The sequence below is a fragment of the Pseudophryne corroboree genome, chromosome 4 (genome assembly GCF_028390025.1).
Source record: "Pseudophryne corroboree isolate aPseCor3 chromosome 4, aPseCor3.hap2, whole genome shotgun sequence".
NCBI lineage: Eukaryota > Metazoa > Chordata > Amphibia > Anura > Myobatrachidae > Pseudophryne > Pseudophryne corroboree.
In genome coordinates this window covers 178,681,969-178,703,176 of record NC_086447.1, presented here as the reverse complement: position 1 = coordinate 178,703,176, position 21,208 = coordinate 178,681,969, and the positions used below count along the sequence as shown (strand labels likewise).

At 45.5% G+C, this 21,208-nt stretch overlaps 1 protein-coding gene across 6 annotated transcripts in view; it reads left to right on the top strand.

Moving 5' to 3' along the window:
- Nucleotides 1-21,208, top strand: part of AGFG1 (ArfGAP with FG repeats 1) — a 168,246-nt gene that overhangs the window by 100,639 nt on the left and 46,399 nt on the right. For 2 of the 6 annotated variants that reach the window (XM_063915588.1, XM_063915590.1), the window contains exons 5-7: nucleotides 7,973-8,150; nucleotides 11,546-11,665; nucleotides 20,938-21,009. In XM_063915588.1, the coding sequence (XP_063771658.1) occupies nucleotides 7,973-8,150; nucleotides 11,546-11,665; nucleotides 20,938-21,009 (370 nt within the window). The remainder of the gene's footprint in view (nucleotides 1-7,972; nucleotides 8,151-11,545; nucleotides 11,666-20,937; nucleotides 21,010-21,208) is intronic. The other 4 variants (XM_063915589.1, XM_063915592.1, XM_063915591.1 and 1 more) reach the window with 2 other exon arrangements.

Sequence of the window (21,208 nt, the reverse complement as noted above, 5' to 3'; positions counted from 1 at the left end):
CAATTTTTGCCGAAGGTGGTGTCTTCGTTTCACATTAACCAACCTATTGTGGTGCCGGTGGCTACGGATGCTGTGGCGGTTCCAAAGTCTCTGGATGTGGTGAGAGCTTTGAAGATCTACGTCGCCCGTATGGCTGTTGCCAGGAAAACGGAGGCGCTGTTTGTCCTGTATGCTGCTAACAAGATTGGTCATCCTGCTTCAAAACAGACTATTGCACGCTGGATTTGTAGTACGATTCAGCAGGCTCATTCTTCGGCCGGGCTACCCGTGCCGAAGTCCGTAAAAGCCCATTCTACCAGAAAAGTGGGCTCGTCTTGGGCGGCTGCCCGAGGCGTATCGGCTTTACAGTTTTGCCGTGCGGCCACCTGGTCAGGGGCAAACACTTTTGCTAAGTTCTATAAGTTTGAGACCCTGGCTGATGAGGACCTTGCGTTTGCTCAATCGGTGCTGCAGAGTCGTCCGCACTCTCCCGCCCGGTCTGGAGCTTTGGTATAAACCCCATGGTCCTTTTGGAGTCCCCAGCATCCTCTAGGACGTAAGAGAAAATAGGATTTTGGTACTTACCGATAAATCCTTTTCTCCTAGTCCGTAGAGGATGCTGGGCGCCTATCCCAGTGCGGACCGTTACTGGCAATGTATTCTTGTTGGTTAACTTGGTTTATACACGGGTAGTGTATTTCTGGTTTTCAGCTTGTTGCTGTTGTTATTTCATACTGTTATCTGGTTTACTATTACTCCGGTGATACGGTATGTTTGTGGTGTGGGCTGGTATGTTTGTAGCCCTTAGTTTACACAAAAATCCTTTCCTCAAAATGTCCGTCTCTCCTGGGCACAGTTCCTATAACTGAGGTCTGGAGGAGGGGCATAGAGGGAGGAGCCAGTTCACACCCACTTTAAGTCTTTTCAGTGTGCCCAAGCTCCTGCGGATCCCGTCTATGCCCCATGGTCCTTTTGGAGTCCCCAGCATCCTCTACGGACTAGGAGAAAAGGATTTATCGGTAAGTACCAAAATCCTATTTTTTCTGCGCTGAGACCAATGGATTTGGGCTGTCATTCAACACATATGTATTTCCATATATTATTAAATATGGGACAAATGCAGATAATATCTTGTCCACAGATAAATAGTTCAAATTCAGTTAACCTTCCACATTTATATTCCAGATAATTAAAAAAAGGGCGTCCCTAAAGTTGTCACACATGCCATTTCCACATTGAAATAATGAGTGCTTGCACCCGGGATTTCCACTGCAGATGATCTCTATTCCTCGCTGTCTTTCCTGATGGTATCTGTTGGTGAATGAGTGACCCGGTAGTTTAAACTCTGCTTTCATGGGAATGGATGCAGCTCTTGTGTAACAGGTTCCTCGATACTTGTGTTCTCCAGCCAACGTGTTTTCACCCCTTGAAGGGGTCTTTGTCAAGGCACCCCTGAAAATGCACTCTTCTCAAGCTTCCTTAATCGGGGAACATCACTGCATCCTAGTCTACTAGATATGCTTCCACTCTGCTGAGACCCTCCCTTCTACCTGCTCAGACGGCTGCTACGCACACTCGCTCAGAGCAGCTGCTAATTTGCCTGTGTGCTTCATTGTAGATGATTAGAAGATTTTTTTTTTTTTTGCTGTGAATATTATGGTATATGCCCCTTCAGCAGTATAGCTTTATTTATAATCTGTCACTTACTATACCCAGAGTAAAGTGCTAGCTTCCTGAGATTAAAGGTAATGCCCGTTACCGGATGTCCAATAAAACAATAGGACTACCCGTGTTTTTCTGAATACATTATGTTCTCTTCTGAGAACTGCCTGAATCTTATTCATAGATAACATTGGATCAGTGTTATTAGTTCAAAACAACTGATGGTTAACTGAGATTTATAGATCTTTGCCTAAAATGCAGTCAGACTCGTTTGTGATAATGTAGCGCATATAAATGTTCTGTATAACATGGAGCAATTTAATTACAACTCTGGCTGTTGCCTGCTTCCTGAGAGCCAGCACTAGTGTAATTAATAAAGATAGTTAATGGGCTACAGCTAGGGAGACCAATTCCGGGATCGGCGGGATCCCGGGATTTAGGCCTAAAAATGCCGGGATTTGAATCCCGGGATTGGAGACTCCAATCCCGGGATTCACAGGATTAGACTGCGCATGCGCAGTTTTGCCGAACAGCGCTGAGCACTATAGCACAGCGCTGCCATGCTGTCAGTGAGGTAGTTACAGCAGCTATGGACACACACACACACACACTGACCGCGCTGGCGGCATTTCAAATGTAGCGCCGGCCGCCAGCCATCAGAGCTGGCAGACCGGCAGCCAATCAGGGAAGCGGCAGCAGCCGCGGCTCCTGATTGGCTGCCGGTTCTGACTGTTTGGCGACCAGCGCTACATTTGAAATGCCGCCAGCGCGGTCAGTGTATGTGTGTGTCCAAGGCTGCTGCCTGCGGCCCGCCTAATTAGTAAGTGATATCGCTACCTACACCCACACTCCCTCACTGCTCCAGACATCCTCCCGCTCTGCTCCAGACATCCTCCCTGCTCGCCACACCCACCGGCACCTTCCCTTTCTGTTCCTTTCATGCCCCCTACACACCCACCCTCCCGCTGCTCCCTACACACCCACCCTCCCGCTGCTCCCTACACCCACCCTCCCTTCCTGTTTCTTACAAGCTCCCTACACCCACTCTCTCGCTGCTCCCTACACCCACCCTCCCTTCCTGTTCCTTACATGCTCCCTACACCCACCCTCCCGCTGCTCCCTACACCCACCCTCCCGCTGCTCCCTACACCCACCCTCCCACTGCTCCCTACACACACCCTCCCTTCCTGTTCCTTACATGCTCCCTACACGACCCTCCCGCTGCTCCCTACACCCACCCTCCCTTGCTGCCCTCCACATATACTTTCCCTGCTCCCTACCCTCATCCCTACTGTAATTCCGGGATCCCGGGAATCCCGGGATTGAGCATATTTCAATCCCGAATCCCGGGATTGAAAAAAATGGCCCGGGATTGGCCTCCCTAGCTACAGCAAGATACTTGGATGATCTCTGTCCTATACTTGCTGCTTTTCAGATTTTTAATATGCATTAATACCCAGTGGTGACATGCTGAGTCAGTTGCCGACCTGTTTTCCAATTGCATTTCCCTGTTCTGTGGATTATTTTCCTGCACTTTGCTGCTCACACATACTTGGGGGTGGTGAATGAATACTTCCTCTTGTTTTTCCTGCCAGCTATCCGATCTCATTCTTCAATTCATGACCTTTTGCTCTGGCAATGCTTTCTCTTCAGTACTCTTCCTCAATAATCCCATAGTTACCACCCATAACTGGAAAAGGCTTGTTCTACAAGTGATAAGAATTTTCATGGTCACACGTCTCCAGATGATGCACGCTAACGTCGCCATCATTTTTCCCACATCTACAGCCGTAATGAGCTAACCAGCTAATTACCGCTGTTTCCTACGTGCCTGCTGGAAGTGTGCTCCCCCAAGGGAACAGGTCCATAAGAGGTGGTGAATTATTAATGGCATTTAGCTCTACATTGCATAGATTCTCTAGACAGCAGAGCATAACTATAACCATAGTCTTTTGTATTTGTAATCGCCAAATGCTCTGTCTGACCTGGGATGATAAATGCAGTGTGCTAGATGTAAGAGTTGGTCATTATCATTTTTAGCTTATTTCATGATAACGCTCCCGGTGTCCCCTGTTACATCGTTCCTCTCATACGTTAAACACGGAGGCAGGGAACTGTAAAATAGGCTCAGGCACTGTTTTATAGCATAAGGAAGCATGGCGGGGCTGGTTAGTCCTGCAGGTGTACAACTCTAGCATCCACTGGGGCAGATGTATTAAGCCTGGAGAAGTGATAAAGCAGTGATAAGTGCAAGGTGATAACGCACCAGCCAGTCATTACGTATTTTAAAAATGACAGGAGCTGACTAGCTGGTGCGTTATCACCTTCCACTTATCACTGCTTTATCACTTCTTTATTCCTTCTCCAGGCTTAATACATCTGCCCCATAGCTTCTGTTTTTCAACCAGGTATATCTGTTGTATCTGACCAGCATTTGCTGTTACATAACGCATGCATCTCTTCTCGCCTGTACAGTATGTAAGAGATGGTTCTCTTGAATCTTTCATATTCATCTGAACCTAGATGGCTATATGAGGAATGAGATCAGAACACCTGCCATCCGTATACAATAATTTATAATCTGTGTATGTATTCTGCAGCCATGTCATAATTTTCTAAGCAATGATGCCTTTCAGGGGGTCATAACTTCACAAATGGTGGATAGCAATGCTGTCTGGGCTAAGCTGCGCTCACCAGATATCTGCTGATCAGCCCTATAATTGTATAAGTCTGTAGGCAGGAGCCTTATCACAATAAACGGCTTAAGACACTCTTGCAAATGGTCAAATCGGAATATGTAAAATGCCCAACCTCCCAATCCATTGAAAAGATAGCTCAGTGTGTGTATTGGGTGCATACTGTACGTCGGACTTCGCCCGATCTGTTGAGTATATACAATATCTAGCTTTAGGGGTATATGCAATTGCGGTCGAATTCCTGAAAATGACGAAAAACGGGACATTTTCGCCCCAAAAAATAAATTCGACAATGCAATTCAGTACTTTTCGTCAAAAAAACGGACTTTCCAAATTCGACTTTTTGAAATTCGACATTTGACAAATTCGACATTTCTGCAATGGTACAAATGCGGCATTTCGACAAAAGTATATTCAATTGAAGATTGTAAATTCGACAGCAGTGCTTTTAGACAGTGAATTCGTCATTTTCAATCCACCTCACTTTGCTGGCGGAATCTAATAAAAAAATGTAAAAACATGTTTTTTTTAGTGTTTTTTTTATTGGTACTAGCATATCTATTTATATTAGAAGGGATTAGGTACTTGGTTTGTCTATTTAGGAGGCACAAGTATTTTTTATATATTTTTTAAAATATTTTTTTTATTTTATGGAATGGGTTAAAAATCAGAAAAAAAAATGCGTGGGGTCCCCCCTCCTAAGCATAACCAGCCTCGAGCTCTTTGAGCCGGTCCTGGCTGTAAAAATACGGGGGGGGGGAAATGACAGGGGATCCCCCGTATTTTTAGAACCAGCACCGGGCTCTGCGTCCGGTCCTGGTGCCAAAAATACGGGGGACAAAAAGCGTAGGGGTCCCCCGTATTTTTGGAACCAGCACCGGACTCCACTAGCTGGGGAGATAATGCCACAGCCGGGGGACACTTTGATATCTGTCCCTGCGGCCGTGCCATTAAAACCCCAACTAGTCACCCCTGGCCGGGGTACCCTGGAGGAGTGGGGACCCCTTCAATCAAGGGGTCCCCCCCCTCCAGCCACCCAAGGGCCAGGGGTGAAGCCCGAGGCTGTCACCCCCCCATCCATGGGCTGCGGATGGGGGGCTGATAGCCATGTGTTAAAATGAAAGAATATTGTTTTTTGCAGCAGAACTACAAGTCCCAGCAAGCCTCCCCCACAAGCTGGTACTTGGAGAACCACAAGTACCAGCATGCGGGGGGGGAAACGGGCCCGCTGGTACCTGTAGTTCTACTGCAAAAAAAATACCCATATAAAAACAGGACACGCACACCTTGAAAGTACAACTTTATTACATAGATGTCGACACACACACATACTTACCTATGTTGACACGACGTTCGGTCCACTTGTCCAAGTAGAATCCACGGGGTGTACCTGAAAATAAAATTATACTCCCCTAAATCCAGTGTCCAGTGATATTTGTAATCCACGTACTTGGCAAAATAAACGCATTTACCCGATCCACACGGACTGAAAGGGGTCCCATGTTTACACATGGTACCCCTTTCCCCGAATGCTGAGACCCCCTGTGACTCCTGTCACAGAAGGTCCCTTCAGGCAATCAGGTAGCGCCACGTCCTGGCACTCTCCTGATTCCCTATGCGCGTCTGAGCTGGCATACAGCGCATCGCACAGCACCTCCATTAGTTTCAATGGTGGGAACTTTGCGGTCAGCGGTGGGGTTACCCGCGGTCAGCCGCTGACCGCAGGTGACCTCACCGCTGACCGCAAAGTTCCCACCATTGAAACTAATGGAGGTGCTGTGCGATGCGCTGTATGCCAGCTCAGACGCGCATAGGGAATCAGGAGAGTGCCAGGACGTGGGGCTACCTGATTGCCTGAAGGGACCTTCTGTGACAGGAGTCACAGGGGGTCTCAGCATTCGGGGAAAGGGGTCCCATGTGTAAACATGGGACCCCTTTCAGTCCGTGTGGATCGGGTAAATGCGTTTTTTTGTTTTGCCAAGTACGTGGATTACAAATATCACTGGACACTGGATTTAGGTGAGTATTAAGTTTATTTTTCAGGTACCCCGGATTCGTCGACATTGGAGACGTGGCAGTCGGCGTGTCAACATAGGTAAGTATGTATGTGTCGGCATGTGTGAAATAAAGTTGTATTTTCACTGTGTGCGTGTCCTGTTTTTATTTGGGTATTTTTTTTGCAGAAGAACTACAGGTACCAACGGGCCCGTTTCCCCCCGCATGCTGGTACTTGTGGTTCTCCAAGTACCAGCTTGTGGGGGAGGCTTGCTGGGAATTGTAGTTTTTCTGCAAAAAACAATATTCTTTCATTTTTACACATGGCTATCAGCCCCCCATCTGCAGCCCTTGGATGGGGGGGGACAGCCTCAGGCTTCACCCTTGGCCCTTGGGTGGCTGGTGGGGGGACCCCTTGACTGAAGAGGTCCCCACTCCTCCAGGGTACCCTGGCCAGGGGTGACTAGTTGGGTATTTAATGCCACAGCCGCAGGGAACAGTATAAAAGTGTCCCCCGGCTGTGGCATTATCTGTCCAGCTAGTGGAGCCCGGTGCTGGTACAAAAAATACGGGGGACCCCTACTCTTTTTGTCCCCCGTATTTTTTGCACCAGGACCAGGCGCAGAGCCCGGTGCTGGTTGTTTAAATACGGGTGATCCCCTCTAATTTTTTTCCCCGTATTTTGGCAACCAGGACCGGCTCTAAGAGCCCGAGGCTGGTTATGCTTAGGAGGGGGGACCCCACGCAATTTTTTTTCGGGTTTTACGGTTTTTTTGACATTTTTAAAAATCGAATCAAAATCCGTCAATTGGCCCGTTTTTCGACAGCGGGACTGTCGAATCCGGTTTTTATTGAATATGTCGAATTCCGGCACCCGCCGGCCGGAATTCGACAGTCGAATTAAAAAACGGGCGAAAAATTGCAGCAATTCGCCCGGAATTGCATATACCCCTTAGGCTCTTAATGAGGCTGGACCTTGTTGTCCCACCCACCCCTGATCTCCCACCATGCTGACCCCCTGATTGCAATTCAGAATAATACTTACACAATATTTTAAAATAGACAATTGTTTGGTAAAGGGGTTTGTAGTTTAAAGGAATTACTTTGTCAAGCAGCTAATGTGAATGTACTTGTTCCCTTGCAGTCTGAGGCTTATACTGTACTCCATTTTACCTTTGCATTTGGAAACATAAGTTGTTTTGAGCAGATGTGCCCACATATTTGACTAATTGTTTAGAAGAGAATGAATAAGAGATTAGATTTTATGTTCTATTTAAACAAAATAACCCTTGTAGAAGGTCTCACCAGTAACACGTTGCCTATTAAAGGTAAGTCTGTCCTGAACTCTGTAGCCAAACCATACAAAGATTGTATTGCAGATGCTCACTGTGGCTGATTTGACCACTAAAAAAAACCCATAGCATCTTGATAGCTTCAGGTAGCTGCAGCCTTTCTTTCTGGCCAGCGTTCATCTTTATAAATGTCAGCTCTCATAGAGCTTGGTGGTCTTGAAACTTCCTGTAGAACATTTAACTCTGGTGCAAGTGGCTAGGCCTTGCAAAAAGTGTACCTGAAACTAAGACCACATGTACAAAGTGTGAAATAGTTTCTTGTCTAGCTAACAAAGGTCTCGTTTTCAGTCTCCTGTTGTGGGTCGCAACCAGGTGCCCCAGCAGCAACATCATCATCATCATCATCATGAGAAGAAACAGTTTGACCTGCTGAGTGACCTTGGAGCAGACATCTTTGCCACCCCTGCGCCCCAGCAAGCTGCCACGGCTAACTTTGCCAATTTTGCTAATTTTAACAGTCATACAGGTAGGAGACTGATGAATATTGTTAATGTTCATCAGAATGCTATTTACTGCCGAAAATCTTATTACCATGTGGCTGAGACACCCCCAGGTTCTGCGTTTGCAGCAGAATAAGAGCCGTAGTTAGATTTGTTAGCAAACCAAAAAAGCAAGCAACTGGGTAAAACTATGGCGCACTGCAGGTGGGGCAGATGTAACATGTGCAGAGCGATTTAGATTTGTGTGGGGCGTGTTTAAACTAAAATCTAAATTGCGGTGTAAAAATGAAGCAACCAGTATTTACTCTGCACAGAAACAATATAACCCACCCAAATCTAACTCTCCCTGCACGTTACTTCTGCCCCACCTGCAGTGTACATGGATTTGCCCAGTTACTTTGGTTTGCTAACAAACCTGAATAACCCCTTAAGCTGTTTATATTCTTGCTGTGTAAAAATCAAACGTTTTCAATATTCTGCTTGCAGTACAGTCAGAAAATAGGAACATAGCCGAAATATAAACCGTGTATGTGCTTTATTGTTGAAATATTTCCTTCTGTCCCCACTGTAACACCACTGCCAGCTGCAGCCTTCATATTGCTGCTTAATAATGGTCTCACATGTAAGCTGCTAATGTGCACCCTAGATAAATATTTAACATCACAAGAGTTTGGGGTTCTATAGATAGTTGGGTTCTACTTTCGGGTCAAGATACTGCTTTAATAATGTAAGAAAGTGTTGTATAATTCAGCGAGCTTGGAAAGTGGTGTCACTTTTTCCGGGTTGCCTTGCAGTTGCTATGTGAAAGAGCCTTAATATATGTGGGTTATCTTTAATTAAGTCTTATTTCTCTGCATGTCTATTTACAGTAGATCCTTAAATGTACAGTGAGAACTATTTTTTCTGACTCACCCTTATGCATGTTCCATTATCTATAATCATTTGCACTTTCTCCTTCCTTTGCCTGCTAGTTCTCATGATGTCATAAAATGTAATGTGTCCCAGTAAGATGCACTCACAGCTGTTTTTTCCACTCTTCTATCTGACCTGACTTGCACATGTTTAGGTGAGGACTATGCCTAATTGAGACCAGTGGATAAGTAATACCACTGTAATAGGTGTGGCCTCTATGGGGTCAGAGGTGTGTGTGTGATGGGGGTCAGCATTACTTTAAGCGATGTACTAGGTTCCTCGCAGACACTCAGGGAAGCAGAGCCGGGGGGGGGGGGGGGGGGGGGTTCTTCAGCGGTATGACTGGCATTGGCGTTCCTTCCCCCAAATTGCTTTTCTGCTTCAGACCTTCAGACCTGTGGTTTGTTTTTTAATCCTTTTTCTGAGTACACATTGTAAATGTGATTATACTACTCTCCTAAAGTAATAGAAAATAATACAGGTTGAGTATCCCTTATCCAAAATGCTTGGGACCAGAGGTATTTTGGATATCGGATTTTTCCGTATTTTGGAATAATTGCATACCATAATGAGATATCATGGTGATGGGATCTAAATATAAGCACAGAATGCATTTGTGTTACATATACACCTTATACACACATCCTGAAGGTAATTTTAGCCAATATTTTTTATAACTTTGTGCATTAAACAAAGTGTGTGTACATTCACACAATTCATTTAAGTTTCATATACACCTTATACACACACAGCCTGGAGGTTATTTAATACAATATTTTTAATAACTTTGTGTATTAAACAAAGTTTGTGTACATTGAGCCATCAAAAAACAAAGGTTTCATTATCTCAGTCTCACTCAAAAAAGTCTGTATTTCGGAATAGTCCGTATTTCGGAATATTTGGATATGGGATACTCAACCTGTAGTACATGTGGGAAAGTATCACATGGTATAGCTACCCATTGTTATTCCACTGACACTACAGTAATTCTGCTTTGATAACGTGTGGCCGCAATACCTGTGTAAGGTTAGGGTGTGACCTCTGTTCAGCCTGGCATATGAACAATGGCACGTGGGCAGGTTTATTTACTTTAATGAATTACCCAATCCAGTTTAAGTGTCAGTTTCATACATGCAAGTTAGTATATATTAGCATTTTAACATTTGATTAAGACATCTTTCAGATAATATGTGTGTGTGTGTATATATATATATATATATATATATATATATATATACTCATATATATATATATATATATATATATACACACACTCACACTTTTTTTATTTGCACAGCCAGTAGCAATTTTGCATGTAAGCATTCAATTTTCAAGTGTTAACCTCATTTGTGCTGCTTAATGCTGCGCTTATAATTCCTCATTTACGGTGGGAGTTAGGGGACATACGATGGCACGCTAGGCTTCATATTCACATTTTGCATCTCCTTTATTTTTTTGTGTATATCTAACTAGTCCATATTTCTCTTTAAGGCACTTTGATTTCATACACTCGCTGATTTATTCACTTATTCTTTACCGCCATCGTCAGCAATTGGTTTCTTAAATCCTGAAGGCTGAATATTACTTACAGATGGGGCTACCCTGTTACTTTAGGTTATGGTATAATAGGTCAACAGTGTCTGGGTCCACACCAAATGGTCGACATGGTCAAAAGGTCAGTGCTGCAATGGTCGACACATGAAATGGTAGACATGAGTTTTTCAAGCTTTTTTGATGTTAAATTTTACCTTGCAGCACGTGGAACCCCAATTAGTCACGTGGAACCCCAATTAGTGTACTGCGTCCCCTCGCATGGTTCACGTTTCGGGATACTATTCACAGTTGTCGTCCACATTGATGGTAAAGTATGAAAAATAAAACCCATTAAAAAAAAACAATGTTGACCATATCCTGTGTCGACCATTGTCATGTCGACCATATGCAGTGTGACTTATTGACTGTTGACCTGTCATCCGGATACCGCTCCTTGATTGCCTCCCTTTCTCTTTCTTTGTTCTGAGATTGCACTAATGACCTCACTCATGGGTGTCCAAATTGGGCAGATTTCACTATTTAAAACCGTTCATAGCTTCCTGCTGTGTAATTCTCCTGCCGCTAATTGCAGGTAAAATTGGAAGTTGGTTTTCTGACGCCTCTTGATATGTATGTGTTTAAAGAGCAGAAACAGAAGGCTGAGTATCCACCAAGTGACACTGGTCCCGGGTTTGCTAGTAAGATACTTCTGTGGGTTGACATCTCCTTTACACTTTCACAAGAACAATCATCTATAGAACAGTACATTTACACAAAATGTAATTATATCGCCACCTGATCAAACCATTCCGTCATTGTCTGTTTTATTTGCCATTTGTGTGTGAGTCACTAATTAATGATCACTTTATTTTTGATGTTTGCGTGTGTTTTTAGTATTACGTTGCCCATCTTCATTAACATCATTATGTTCCTTTTTTCTTTTGTTTTCTCCTCTTCTGCTCTCTGCATTTTACAGCTCACAATTCTGCCCATGCAGATTTTGCAAACTTTGATGCATTCGGACAGTCTAATAGCACGGGTAGTTTCGGAGCATTCCCCCAATCAAGTCAGACACCCACCCAGCCCTTAAATACAGGTAGTTTTGCCTCTGTACTGCAGCTTACATAGGAGAAGCCATGCACCACTGCTGAAAGCAAGGTGCTCACATCTCCATCCATTTCTGTGCCTCTTTCATCTTTTGTATTTTTGCTGTTTTAGATTATTTTATTTTTTTCTGTGTACATTAATAACGCCATATATTACACTATTTTTTTAATGTTTTATGTTCTATTAAATGCATACAAACTCTTGGCTATTATACCTTTTTGTGTGCTTCTTTCGTTAATTGAAGCATAAGTTGGTAAACAGAAGTTGGTACTTAGTGTTACAGGCATGCATTTAATTTAGGTTTTATGTGTGGTTTCGCATTCTATGATTGTATTATGTGTAAATATAATTGCACAGCCTTCAGAGTAGGGATATGCCTTATTATGCATCATATTACAATAAAACTCATTTTATCTTGTAACATCATTGACCTGTAATTAAATAATCTGGCTTTTACATTAAACAGTTGTTTTTTCCCCAGTGAAGCCAGTGATAACAAAGTCCCATCCAAGGTTATTTACTAAACACCATGATGTATTTTTTAATATAGTGGGTCAGGCCACCAGGGAACATACCATGTCGCAGAACACGCTATAAAAAGGCTGTTTCATACGAACATGAAAATCACATATTGTAACGTTTGCTCAGTACATTGCATTTTAATGTTATATTCCAGCACCATAGATTTGTGTTTCATGGGGATACACAATATTGAAAGTTTGAAGGACAATGTAACCTGGCATTCTGTATCTAGACCACCGCTCTGACCCAGGTTATGCCTTATATTTATATAGGGAGGAGTGGGTTGTAGTTATATGGTTGTTTGTTTATTTCAAGGCCCAGTGTTTGTAAAAAGGATGGCGGTTACATTTTCTTTTATCCTAATTCAGCTTGCTATGTTTTGTCAGGTTAACCACAGGTGAGACCAACGCTTGACAATGGCTAACTTAGCATGGGCGTGATTGATAATTGAGGCCAGAATGGGCGTCATTCGGCCCATACATTATAATAACTGATTTTCACTTTTTTTGTAATGCAGCTCCCTAAATATTATATTTTTGGTGGAGATCAATAACTTGGGATACAGAAATACAATAATAGATCTCTGCTTCTAGAGTTTATTTAGGTAATATTATGCTTATACACACAGTCCTTGACATAGTCAGTGTGACATTGCAATATTCTTATTATTGGACTTTAAATATACCATCAGAACTGCTCAAATTGTCATATAAATTTGGCATTAATTGCTCCTGTGTAATATCCAGGTAAAGTGATAAAATATTAGTAATCTACAGTATGTTCATCCCTTAAAATTATCAAAGAACTATAGAATATACAGTGCATCCGGAAAGTATTCACAGCGCTTCACTTTTTCCACATTTTGTTATGTTACAGCCTTATTCCAAAATGGAATAAATTCATTTCTCTGACGTCCTAGTGGATGCTGGGAACTCCGTAAGGACCATGGGGAATAGCGGCTCCGCAGGAGACTGGGCACAATTAAAGAAAGCTTTAGGTCACCTGGTGTGCACTGGCTCCTCCCACTATGACCCTCCTCCAAGCCTCAGTTAGATTTTGTGCCCGGCCGAGGTTGGATGCACACTAGGGGCTCTCCTGAGCTTCTAGAAAGAAAGTATATATTTAGGTTTTTTATTTTACAGTGAGACCTGCTGGCAACAGGCTCACTGCAGCGAGGGACTAAGGGGAGAAGAAGCTTGGGCTTCTTAGGCTACTGGACACCATTAGCTCCAGAGGGACCGACCGCATGGAACTGGCCTTGGTGTTCGGTCCCGGAGTCGCGCCGCCGTCCCCCTTACAGAGCCAGAAGCAAGAAGAGGTCCGGAAAATCGGCGGCAGAAGACATCAGTCTTCACCAAGGTAGCGCACAGCACTGCAGCTGTGCGCCATTGCTCCTCATACACACTTCACACTCCGGTCACTGAGGGTGCAGGGCGCTAGGGGGGGGCGCCCTGAGCAGCAATAAAAAGACCTTGGCTGGCAAAAATACCACAATATATAGCCCCAGAGGCTATATATGTGATAATTACCCCTGCCAGAATCCAGAAAAAAGCGGGAGAATAGTCAGCGAAAAAGGGGCGGAGCTATCTCCTTCAGCACACTGGCGCCATTTCTCCCTCACAGCTCCGCTGGAAGGAAGCTCCCTGGCTCTCCCCTGCAGTCTACACTACAGAAAAGGGTAAAAAAGAGAGGGGGGGCACTAAATTTGGGCGCAGTATATATAACAGCAGCTATAGGGGACATAATTCAGTTAGTCCCTGCATTATATAGCGCTCTGGTGTGTGCTGGCATACTCTCACTCTGTCTCCCCAAAGGGCTTTTGTGGGTCCTGTCCTCTGTTAGAGCATTCCCTGTGTGTGTGCGGTGTGTCGGTACGGCTGTGTCGACATGTTTGATGAGGATAATGAGGTGGAGGCGGAGCAGTTGCATATAGAAGGGATGTCACCCCCTGCGGGGCAGACACCTGAGTGGATGGACTTATGGAAGGAATTGCGTGCACGCGTCGACTCCTTACACAAAAAAATTGACGACATGCCAAATGCGGGACAGCCGGCTTCTCAGCTTGTGCCTGTCCAGGCGTCTCAAAGGCCATCGGGGGCTCTAAAACGCCCGCTACCTCAGATGGCAGACGCGGATGTCGACACGGATACTGACACCAGTGTCGATGACGATGAGTCTAGTCTAATGTCCACTAAGGCCATTTGTTGCATGATTGAAGCAATGAAAGAGGTGTTACACATTTCTGATATAAACCCAGGTACCACTAAAAAGGGTATTATGTTTGGGGAGAAAAAACTACCCGTAGTCTTTCCCCCATCAGAAGAATTAAATGAAGTGTGTGAAGAAGCGTGGGCTTTCCCTGATAAAAGATTGGTAATCTCTAAGAAGTTACTCATGGCGTTCCCTTTCCCGCCAGAGGATAGGTCACGTTGGGAAACACCACCTAGGGTGGATAAAGCGCTCACACGTTTGTCTAAAAAGGTGGCACTACCGTCTCCGGATACGGCCGCCCTCAAGGAGCCTGCTGATAGAAAGCAGGAGGCTATCCTGAAGTCTGTATATACACACTCAGGCATTATACTTAGACCTGCTATTGCGTCAGCGTGGATGTGCAGTGCTGCCGCTGCGTGGTCAGATTCCCTGTCAGAAAATATTGACACCCTAGACAGGGACACTATTCTGCTAACCATAGAGCATATTAAAGACTCAGTCTTATACATGAGAGATGCACAGAGGGAGATCTGCCGGCTGGCATCTAAAATAAGTGCACTGTCCATTTCTGCTAGGAGAGGCTTATGGACTCGCCAGTGGACAGGGGATGCAGATTCAAAAAGGCACATGGAAGTTTTGCCTTATAAGGGTGAGGAGTTATTCGGGGATGGTCTCTCGGACCTAGTTTCCACAGCAACTGCTGGGAAGTCAGCATTTTTACCCCATGTTCCCTCACAGCCTAAAAAGGCGCCGTTTTATCAAGTACAGTCCTTTCGGACTCAGAAAAACAGGCGTGGAAAAGGCGGGTCCTTTCTGTCCAGAGGCAGAGGTAGGGGAAAAAGGCTGCAACAAACAGCAGGTTCCCAGGAGCAAAAGTCCTCCCCCGCTTCTTCCAAGTCCGCCGCATGACGGTGGGGCTCCACAGACGGAGCCAGATACGGTGGGGGGCCGCCTCAAAAATTTCAGCGATCAGTGGGCTCGCTCACAGGTGGATCCCTGGATCCTGAAAATAGTATCTCAAGGGTACAAACTGGAATTCGAGGCGTCTCCACCCCACCGGTTCCTAAAATCTGCCTTACCGACAACTCCCTCAGACAGGGAGGCTGTGCTAGAGGCAATTCACAAGCTGTATTCCCAGCAGGTGATAGTCAAGGTGCCCCTACTTCAACAAGGACGGGGTTACTATTCCACACTGTTTGTGGTACCGAAACCGGACGGTTCGGTGAGACCCATTTTAAATTTGAAATCCTTGAACACATACATAAAAAAATTCAAGTTCAAGATGGAATCGCTCAGGGCGGTTATTGCAAGCCTGGACGAGGGGGATTACATGGTATCCCTGGACATCAAGGATGCTTACCTGCATGTCCCCATTTACTATCCTCACCAGGAGTACCTCAGATTTGTGGTACAGGATTGCCATTACCAATTCCAGACGCTGCCGTTCGGACTCTCCACGGCACCGAGGGTCTTTACCAAAGTAATGGCGGAAATGATGATACTCCTTCGAAGAAAGGGAGTTTTAATTATCCCGTACTTGGACGATCTCCTAATAAAGGCGAGGTCCAAGGAGCAGTTGTTGGTGGGAGTAGCACTATCTCAGGAGGTGCTACACCAGCACGGTTGGATTCTGAATATTCCAAAATCACAGCTGGTGCCGACGACACGTCTACTGTTCCTGGGTATGATCCTGGACACAGTCCAGAAAAAAAGTGTTTCTCCCGGAGGAGAAAGCCAAGGAGCTGTCATCTCTAGTCAGAGACCTCCTGAAACCGAAACAGGTATCGGTGCATCACTGCACGCGGGTCCTGGGAAAGATGGTGGCTTCTTATGAAGCAATTCCTTTCGGCAGGTTCCATGCCAGAATCTTTCAGTGGGACCTGTTGGACCAGTGGTCCGGATCGCATCTTCAGATGCATCGCCTGATAACCCTGTCTCCAAGAACCAGGGTGTCTCTGCTGTGGTGGCTGCAGAGGGCCCATCTTCTAGAGGGCCGCAGATTCGGCATACAGGACTGGGTCCTGGTGACCACGGATGCCAGCCTTCGGGGCTGGGGGGCAGTCACACAGGGAAGAAACTCCCAAGGACTTTGGTCGAGTCAGGAGACTTCCCTACACATAAATATTCTGGAACTAAGGGCCATTTACAACGCCCTAAGTCAGGCAAGGCCTCTGCTTCAAAACCAGCCGGTACTGATCCAGTCAGACAACATCACGGCAGTCGCCCATGTAAATCGACAGGGCGGCACGAGAAGCAGGATGGCAATGGCAGAAGCCACAAGGATTCTCCGATGGGCGGAAAATCACGTACTAGCACTGTCAGCAGTGTTCATTCCGGGAGTGGACAACTGGGAAGCAGACTTTCTCAGCAGGCACGACCTCCACCCGGGAGAGTGGGGACTTCATCCAGAAGTCTTCACGCTGATTGTAAATCGATGGGAACGTCCACAAGTGGACATGATGGCGTCCCGCCTAAACAAAAAACTAGAGAGATATTGCGCCAGGTCAAGGGACCCTCAGGCGATAGCTGTGGACGCTCTGGTGACACCGTGGGTGTACCAGTCAGTTTATGTGTTCCCTCCTCTGCCTCTCATACCAAGGGTACTGAGAATAATAAGAAAACGAGGAGTAAGAACAATACTCGTGGTTCCGGACTGGCCAAGGCGAGCGTGGTACCCGGAACTTCAAGAGATGATCTCAAAGGACCCATGGCCTCTGCCGCTCAGACAGGACCTGCTGCAGCAGGGGCCCTGTCTGTTCCAAGACTTACCGCGGCTGCGTTTGACGGCATGGCGGTTGAACGCCGGATCCTGAAGGAAAAGGGCATTCCGGAGGAAGTCATTCCTACGCTGATTAAAGCCAGGAAAGATGTAACTGCAAAGCATTATCACCGCATATGGCGGAAATATGTTGCTTGGTGTGAGGCCGAAAAGGCCCCAACAGAGGAATTTCAACTAGGTCGATTTCTGCATTTCCTACAAACAGGAGTGACTATGGGCCTGAAATTAGGCTCCATTAAGGTACAGATCTCGGCTCTGTCGATTTTCTTCCAGAAAGAACTGGCTGCATTGCCTGAAGTTCAGACGTTTGTGAAGGGAGTGCTGCATATTCAGCCCCCGTTTGTGCCTCCAGTGGCACCTTGGGATCTCAACGTGGTGTTGAGTTTCTTAAAATCACATTGGTTTGAGCCACTTAAGACCGTGGATCTAAAATATCTCACGTGGAAAGTGGTCATGTTATTGGCCTTGGCTTCGGCCAGGCGTGTGTCAGAATTGGCGGCTTTGTCATGTAAAAGCCCTTATCTGATTTTCCATATGGATAGGGCAGAATTGAGGACTCGTCCCCAGTTTCTTCCTAAGGTGGTATCAGCTTTTCACTTGAACCAACCTATCGTGGTGCCTGCGGCTACTAGGGACTTGGAGGACTCCAAATTACTGGACGTAGTCAGGGCCTTGAAAATTTATGTTTCCAGGACGGCTGGAGTCAGGAAAACTGACTCGCTATTTATCCTGTATGCACCCAACAAGCTGGGTGCTCCTGCTTCTAAGCAGACTATTGCTCGCTGGATTTGTAGCACAATTCAGCAGGCGCATTCTGCGGCTGGACTGCCGCATCCTAAATCAGTAAAAGCCCATTCCACAAGGAAGGTGGGCTCATCTTGGGCGGCTGCCCGAGGGGTCTCGGCTTTACAACTTTGCCGAGCTGCTACTTGGTCAGGGGCAAACACGTTTGCAAAATTCTACAAATTTGATACCCTGGCTGAGGAGGACCTGGAGTTCTCTCATTCGGTGCTGCAGAGTCATCCGCACTCTCCCGCCCGTTTGGGAGCTTTGGTATAATCCCCATGGTCCTTACGGAGTTCCCAGCATCCACTAGGACGTCAGAGAAAATAAGATTTTACTCACCGGTAAATCTATTTCTCGTAGTCCGTAGTGGATGCTGGGCGCCCGTCCCAAGTGCGGATTGTCTGCAATACTTGTACATAGTTACTGTTAACTAAAGGGTTATTGTTGAGCCATCTGTTGAGAGGCTCAGTTGTTTTCATACTGTTAAACTGGGTATTGTATCACGAGTTGTACAGTGTGATTGGTGTGGCTGGTAAGAGTCTTACCCGGGATTCAAAATCCTTCCTTATTATGTCAGCTCGTCCGGGCACAGTGTCCTAACTGAGGCTTGGAGGAGGGTCATAGTGGGAGGAGCCAGTGCACACCAGGTGACCTAAAGCTTTCTTTAATTGTGCCCAGTCTCCTGCGGAGCCGCTCTTCCCCATGGTCCTTACGGAGTTCCCAGCATCCACTACGGACTACGAGAAATAGATTTACCGGTGAGTAAAATCTTATTTTTTCCCTTCCTAATTCTACACACACTACCCCATAATGACGTGAAAAAAGTTTTTTGAGATTTTTGCAAAATAATTAAATATAATAACCTAAGAACATGTACGTAAGTATTCACAGCCTTTGCCATGAAGCTCAAAATTGAGCTCAGGTGCATCCTGTTTCCACTCATCATCCTTGAGATGTTCCTACAGCTTAATTGGAGTCCACCTGTGGTACATTCAGTTGATTGGACATGATTTGGAAAGGCACACACCTGTCTATATAGGGTCCCACACTTGACAGTGCATGTCTGAGCACAAATCAAGCATGAAGTCAGAAGTAATTGTCTATAGACCTCTGAGACAGGATTGTCTCGAGGCACAAATCTGGGGAAGGGTACAGAAAAATCACTGCTGCTTTGAAGGTCCCAGTGAACACAGTGGCCTCCATCATCCGTAAATAGAAGAAGTTCGAAACCACCAGGGCTCTTCCTAGAGTTGGCTGGCCGTCTAAACTGAGCGATCGGGGGGAGAAGGGCCTTAGTCAGGGAGGTGACCAAGAACCCAATGGTCACTCTGTCAGAGCTACAGCATTCCTCTGTGGAGAGAGAACCTTCCAGAAGGACAACCATATGGGCAGCAATCCACTAATCAGGCCTGTATGGTAGAGTGGCCAGATGGAAGCCACTCCTTATTAAAAAGCACATGGCAGCCCACCTGGAGTTTGTCAAAATGCACCTGAAGGACTCTCAGACAATGAGAAACGAAATTCTCTGATCTGATGAGACAAAACTCTTTGGCATGAATGCCAGGCGTCATGTTTGGAGGAAACCAGGCACTGCTCATCCTTTGGCCAGTACCATCCCCACAGTGAAGCATGGTGGTGGTAGCATCATGCTGTGGGGATGTTTTTCAGCGACAGGAACTGGGAGACTAGTCAGGATAGAGGGAAAGATAAATGCCGCAATGTACAGAGACCTCCTGGATGAAAACCTGCTCCAGAGCGCTCTTGACCTCAGACTGGGGTGACGGTTCATCCCTAAGCACACAGCCAAGATATCAAAGGAGTGGCTTCATGACAACTCTGTGAATGTCCTTGAGTGGCCCAGCCAGAGCCAAGGTTTGAATCCGATTGAACATTTCTGGAGAGATCTGAAAATGGCTGTGCACCGACGCTTCCGATCCAACCTAATGGAGCTTGAAAGGTGCTGCAAAGAGGAATGGGCGAAACTGCCCAAAGATAGGGCTGCCAAGCTTGTGGCAACATATTCAAAAAGACTTGAGGCTGTAATTGCTGCCAGAGGTGCATCAACAGTGTTGAGTAAAGGCTGTGAATACTTACGTACATGTGATTTCTTAGTTTCTTATTTTTAATAAATTTTCAAAACTCTCAAACACTTTTTTCACGTTGTCATTATGGGGTATTGTGTGTAGAATTTTGAGGAAAAAAATGATTCCATTTTGGAATAAGGCTGTTACATGACAAAATGCGGAAAAAGTGAAGCGCTGTGAATACTTTCCGGATGCACTGTATTTTAGGTAGAGGCCTTTAAGTATTGGCGTTATGCTGTTGCTGCACACAAGGGCTGATGTACGTACCGGCCAATAGGGTTTTATTTCTGCCCATCTCAGTAATGTAGGTATTCTTTCTACCTTTAATGGGATAGCAATGATTTTTTTGATTTTTTTTTTAGCTGTAATACACTACCAATAGTGACCAGTTGCTGCTGCTTCCTCCTTGTGTATGGTAGAGTTTAAACCTGCTTATGACACGTCATTCAGCAGGGATCTCACTACTTCCTGCAGCCTTTGTACAATAGCAGAGACTATTGGAGAATTGTGCAAGACTATACTGCTGCCAACATGGTCCTGCTTTACAAGGAGAAATGCCAGTGCTTGTTTCTGAAGGAGAAAATGTTATGTTTTATTGTTGTTGCCCTTTATCTCTGCCAGGAAACAGTCTTCAATAATAAGTCTTTGCTACTGCCCAGCCTTAGTAATTCCCCTTCTGTATCCATACTACATTGGAGCATGCAGCAAGTTAGTGGTCTGCAACTTTCTATTGGTCACTGCATGCACTTTTCTTTTTCTAGTTTTGTCTATGTTTTGTTGTTTTCCATTCCTTTAAACATGGTGTCTGGATTATTTTTCTATGCAAACTTTTTGTATTTCTTTTCCACCTCACCCTCTCACCTTTTCATGGCCACTCAGCGTTCAGAACGCTCTCAACCAGCTGTAGTGTTGGCGACTTTACGTCTGCTTTCTGTCTGCAGGCACCCTACCGTAAGTTTTCCTGTCCCTGCCGGGGGCATCTACTGGTGTTTCATTTGTACTTGGTGTGTGTAGCTTTCTACCGTAGTCTGTAGATTAGATGCACCCCATGTTTGTGGATGGTTTACAGGTTGTCCCCAGCACCTACGGGAGCATTTATGAAACCTATTAAGTGCTATATCACAATTTCTACCAAATTTTTTTGCCTTTA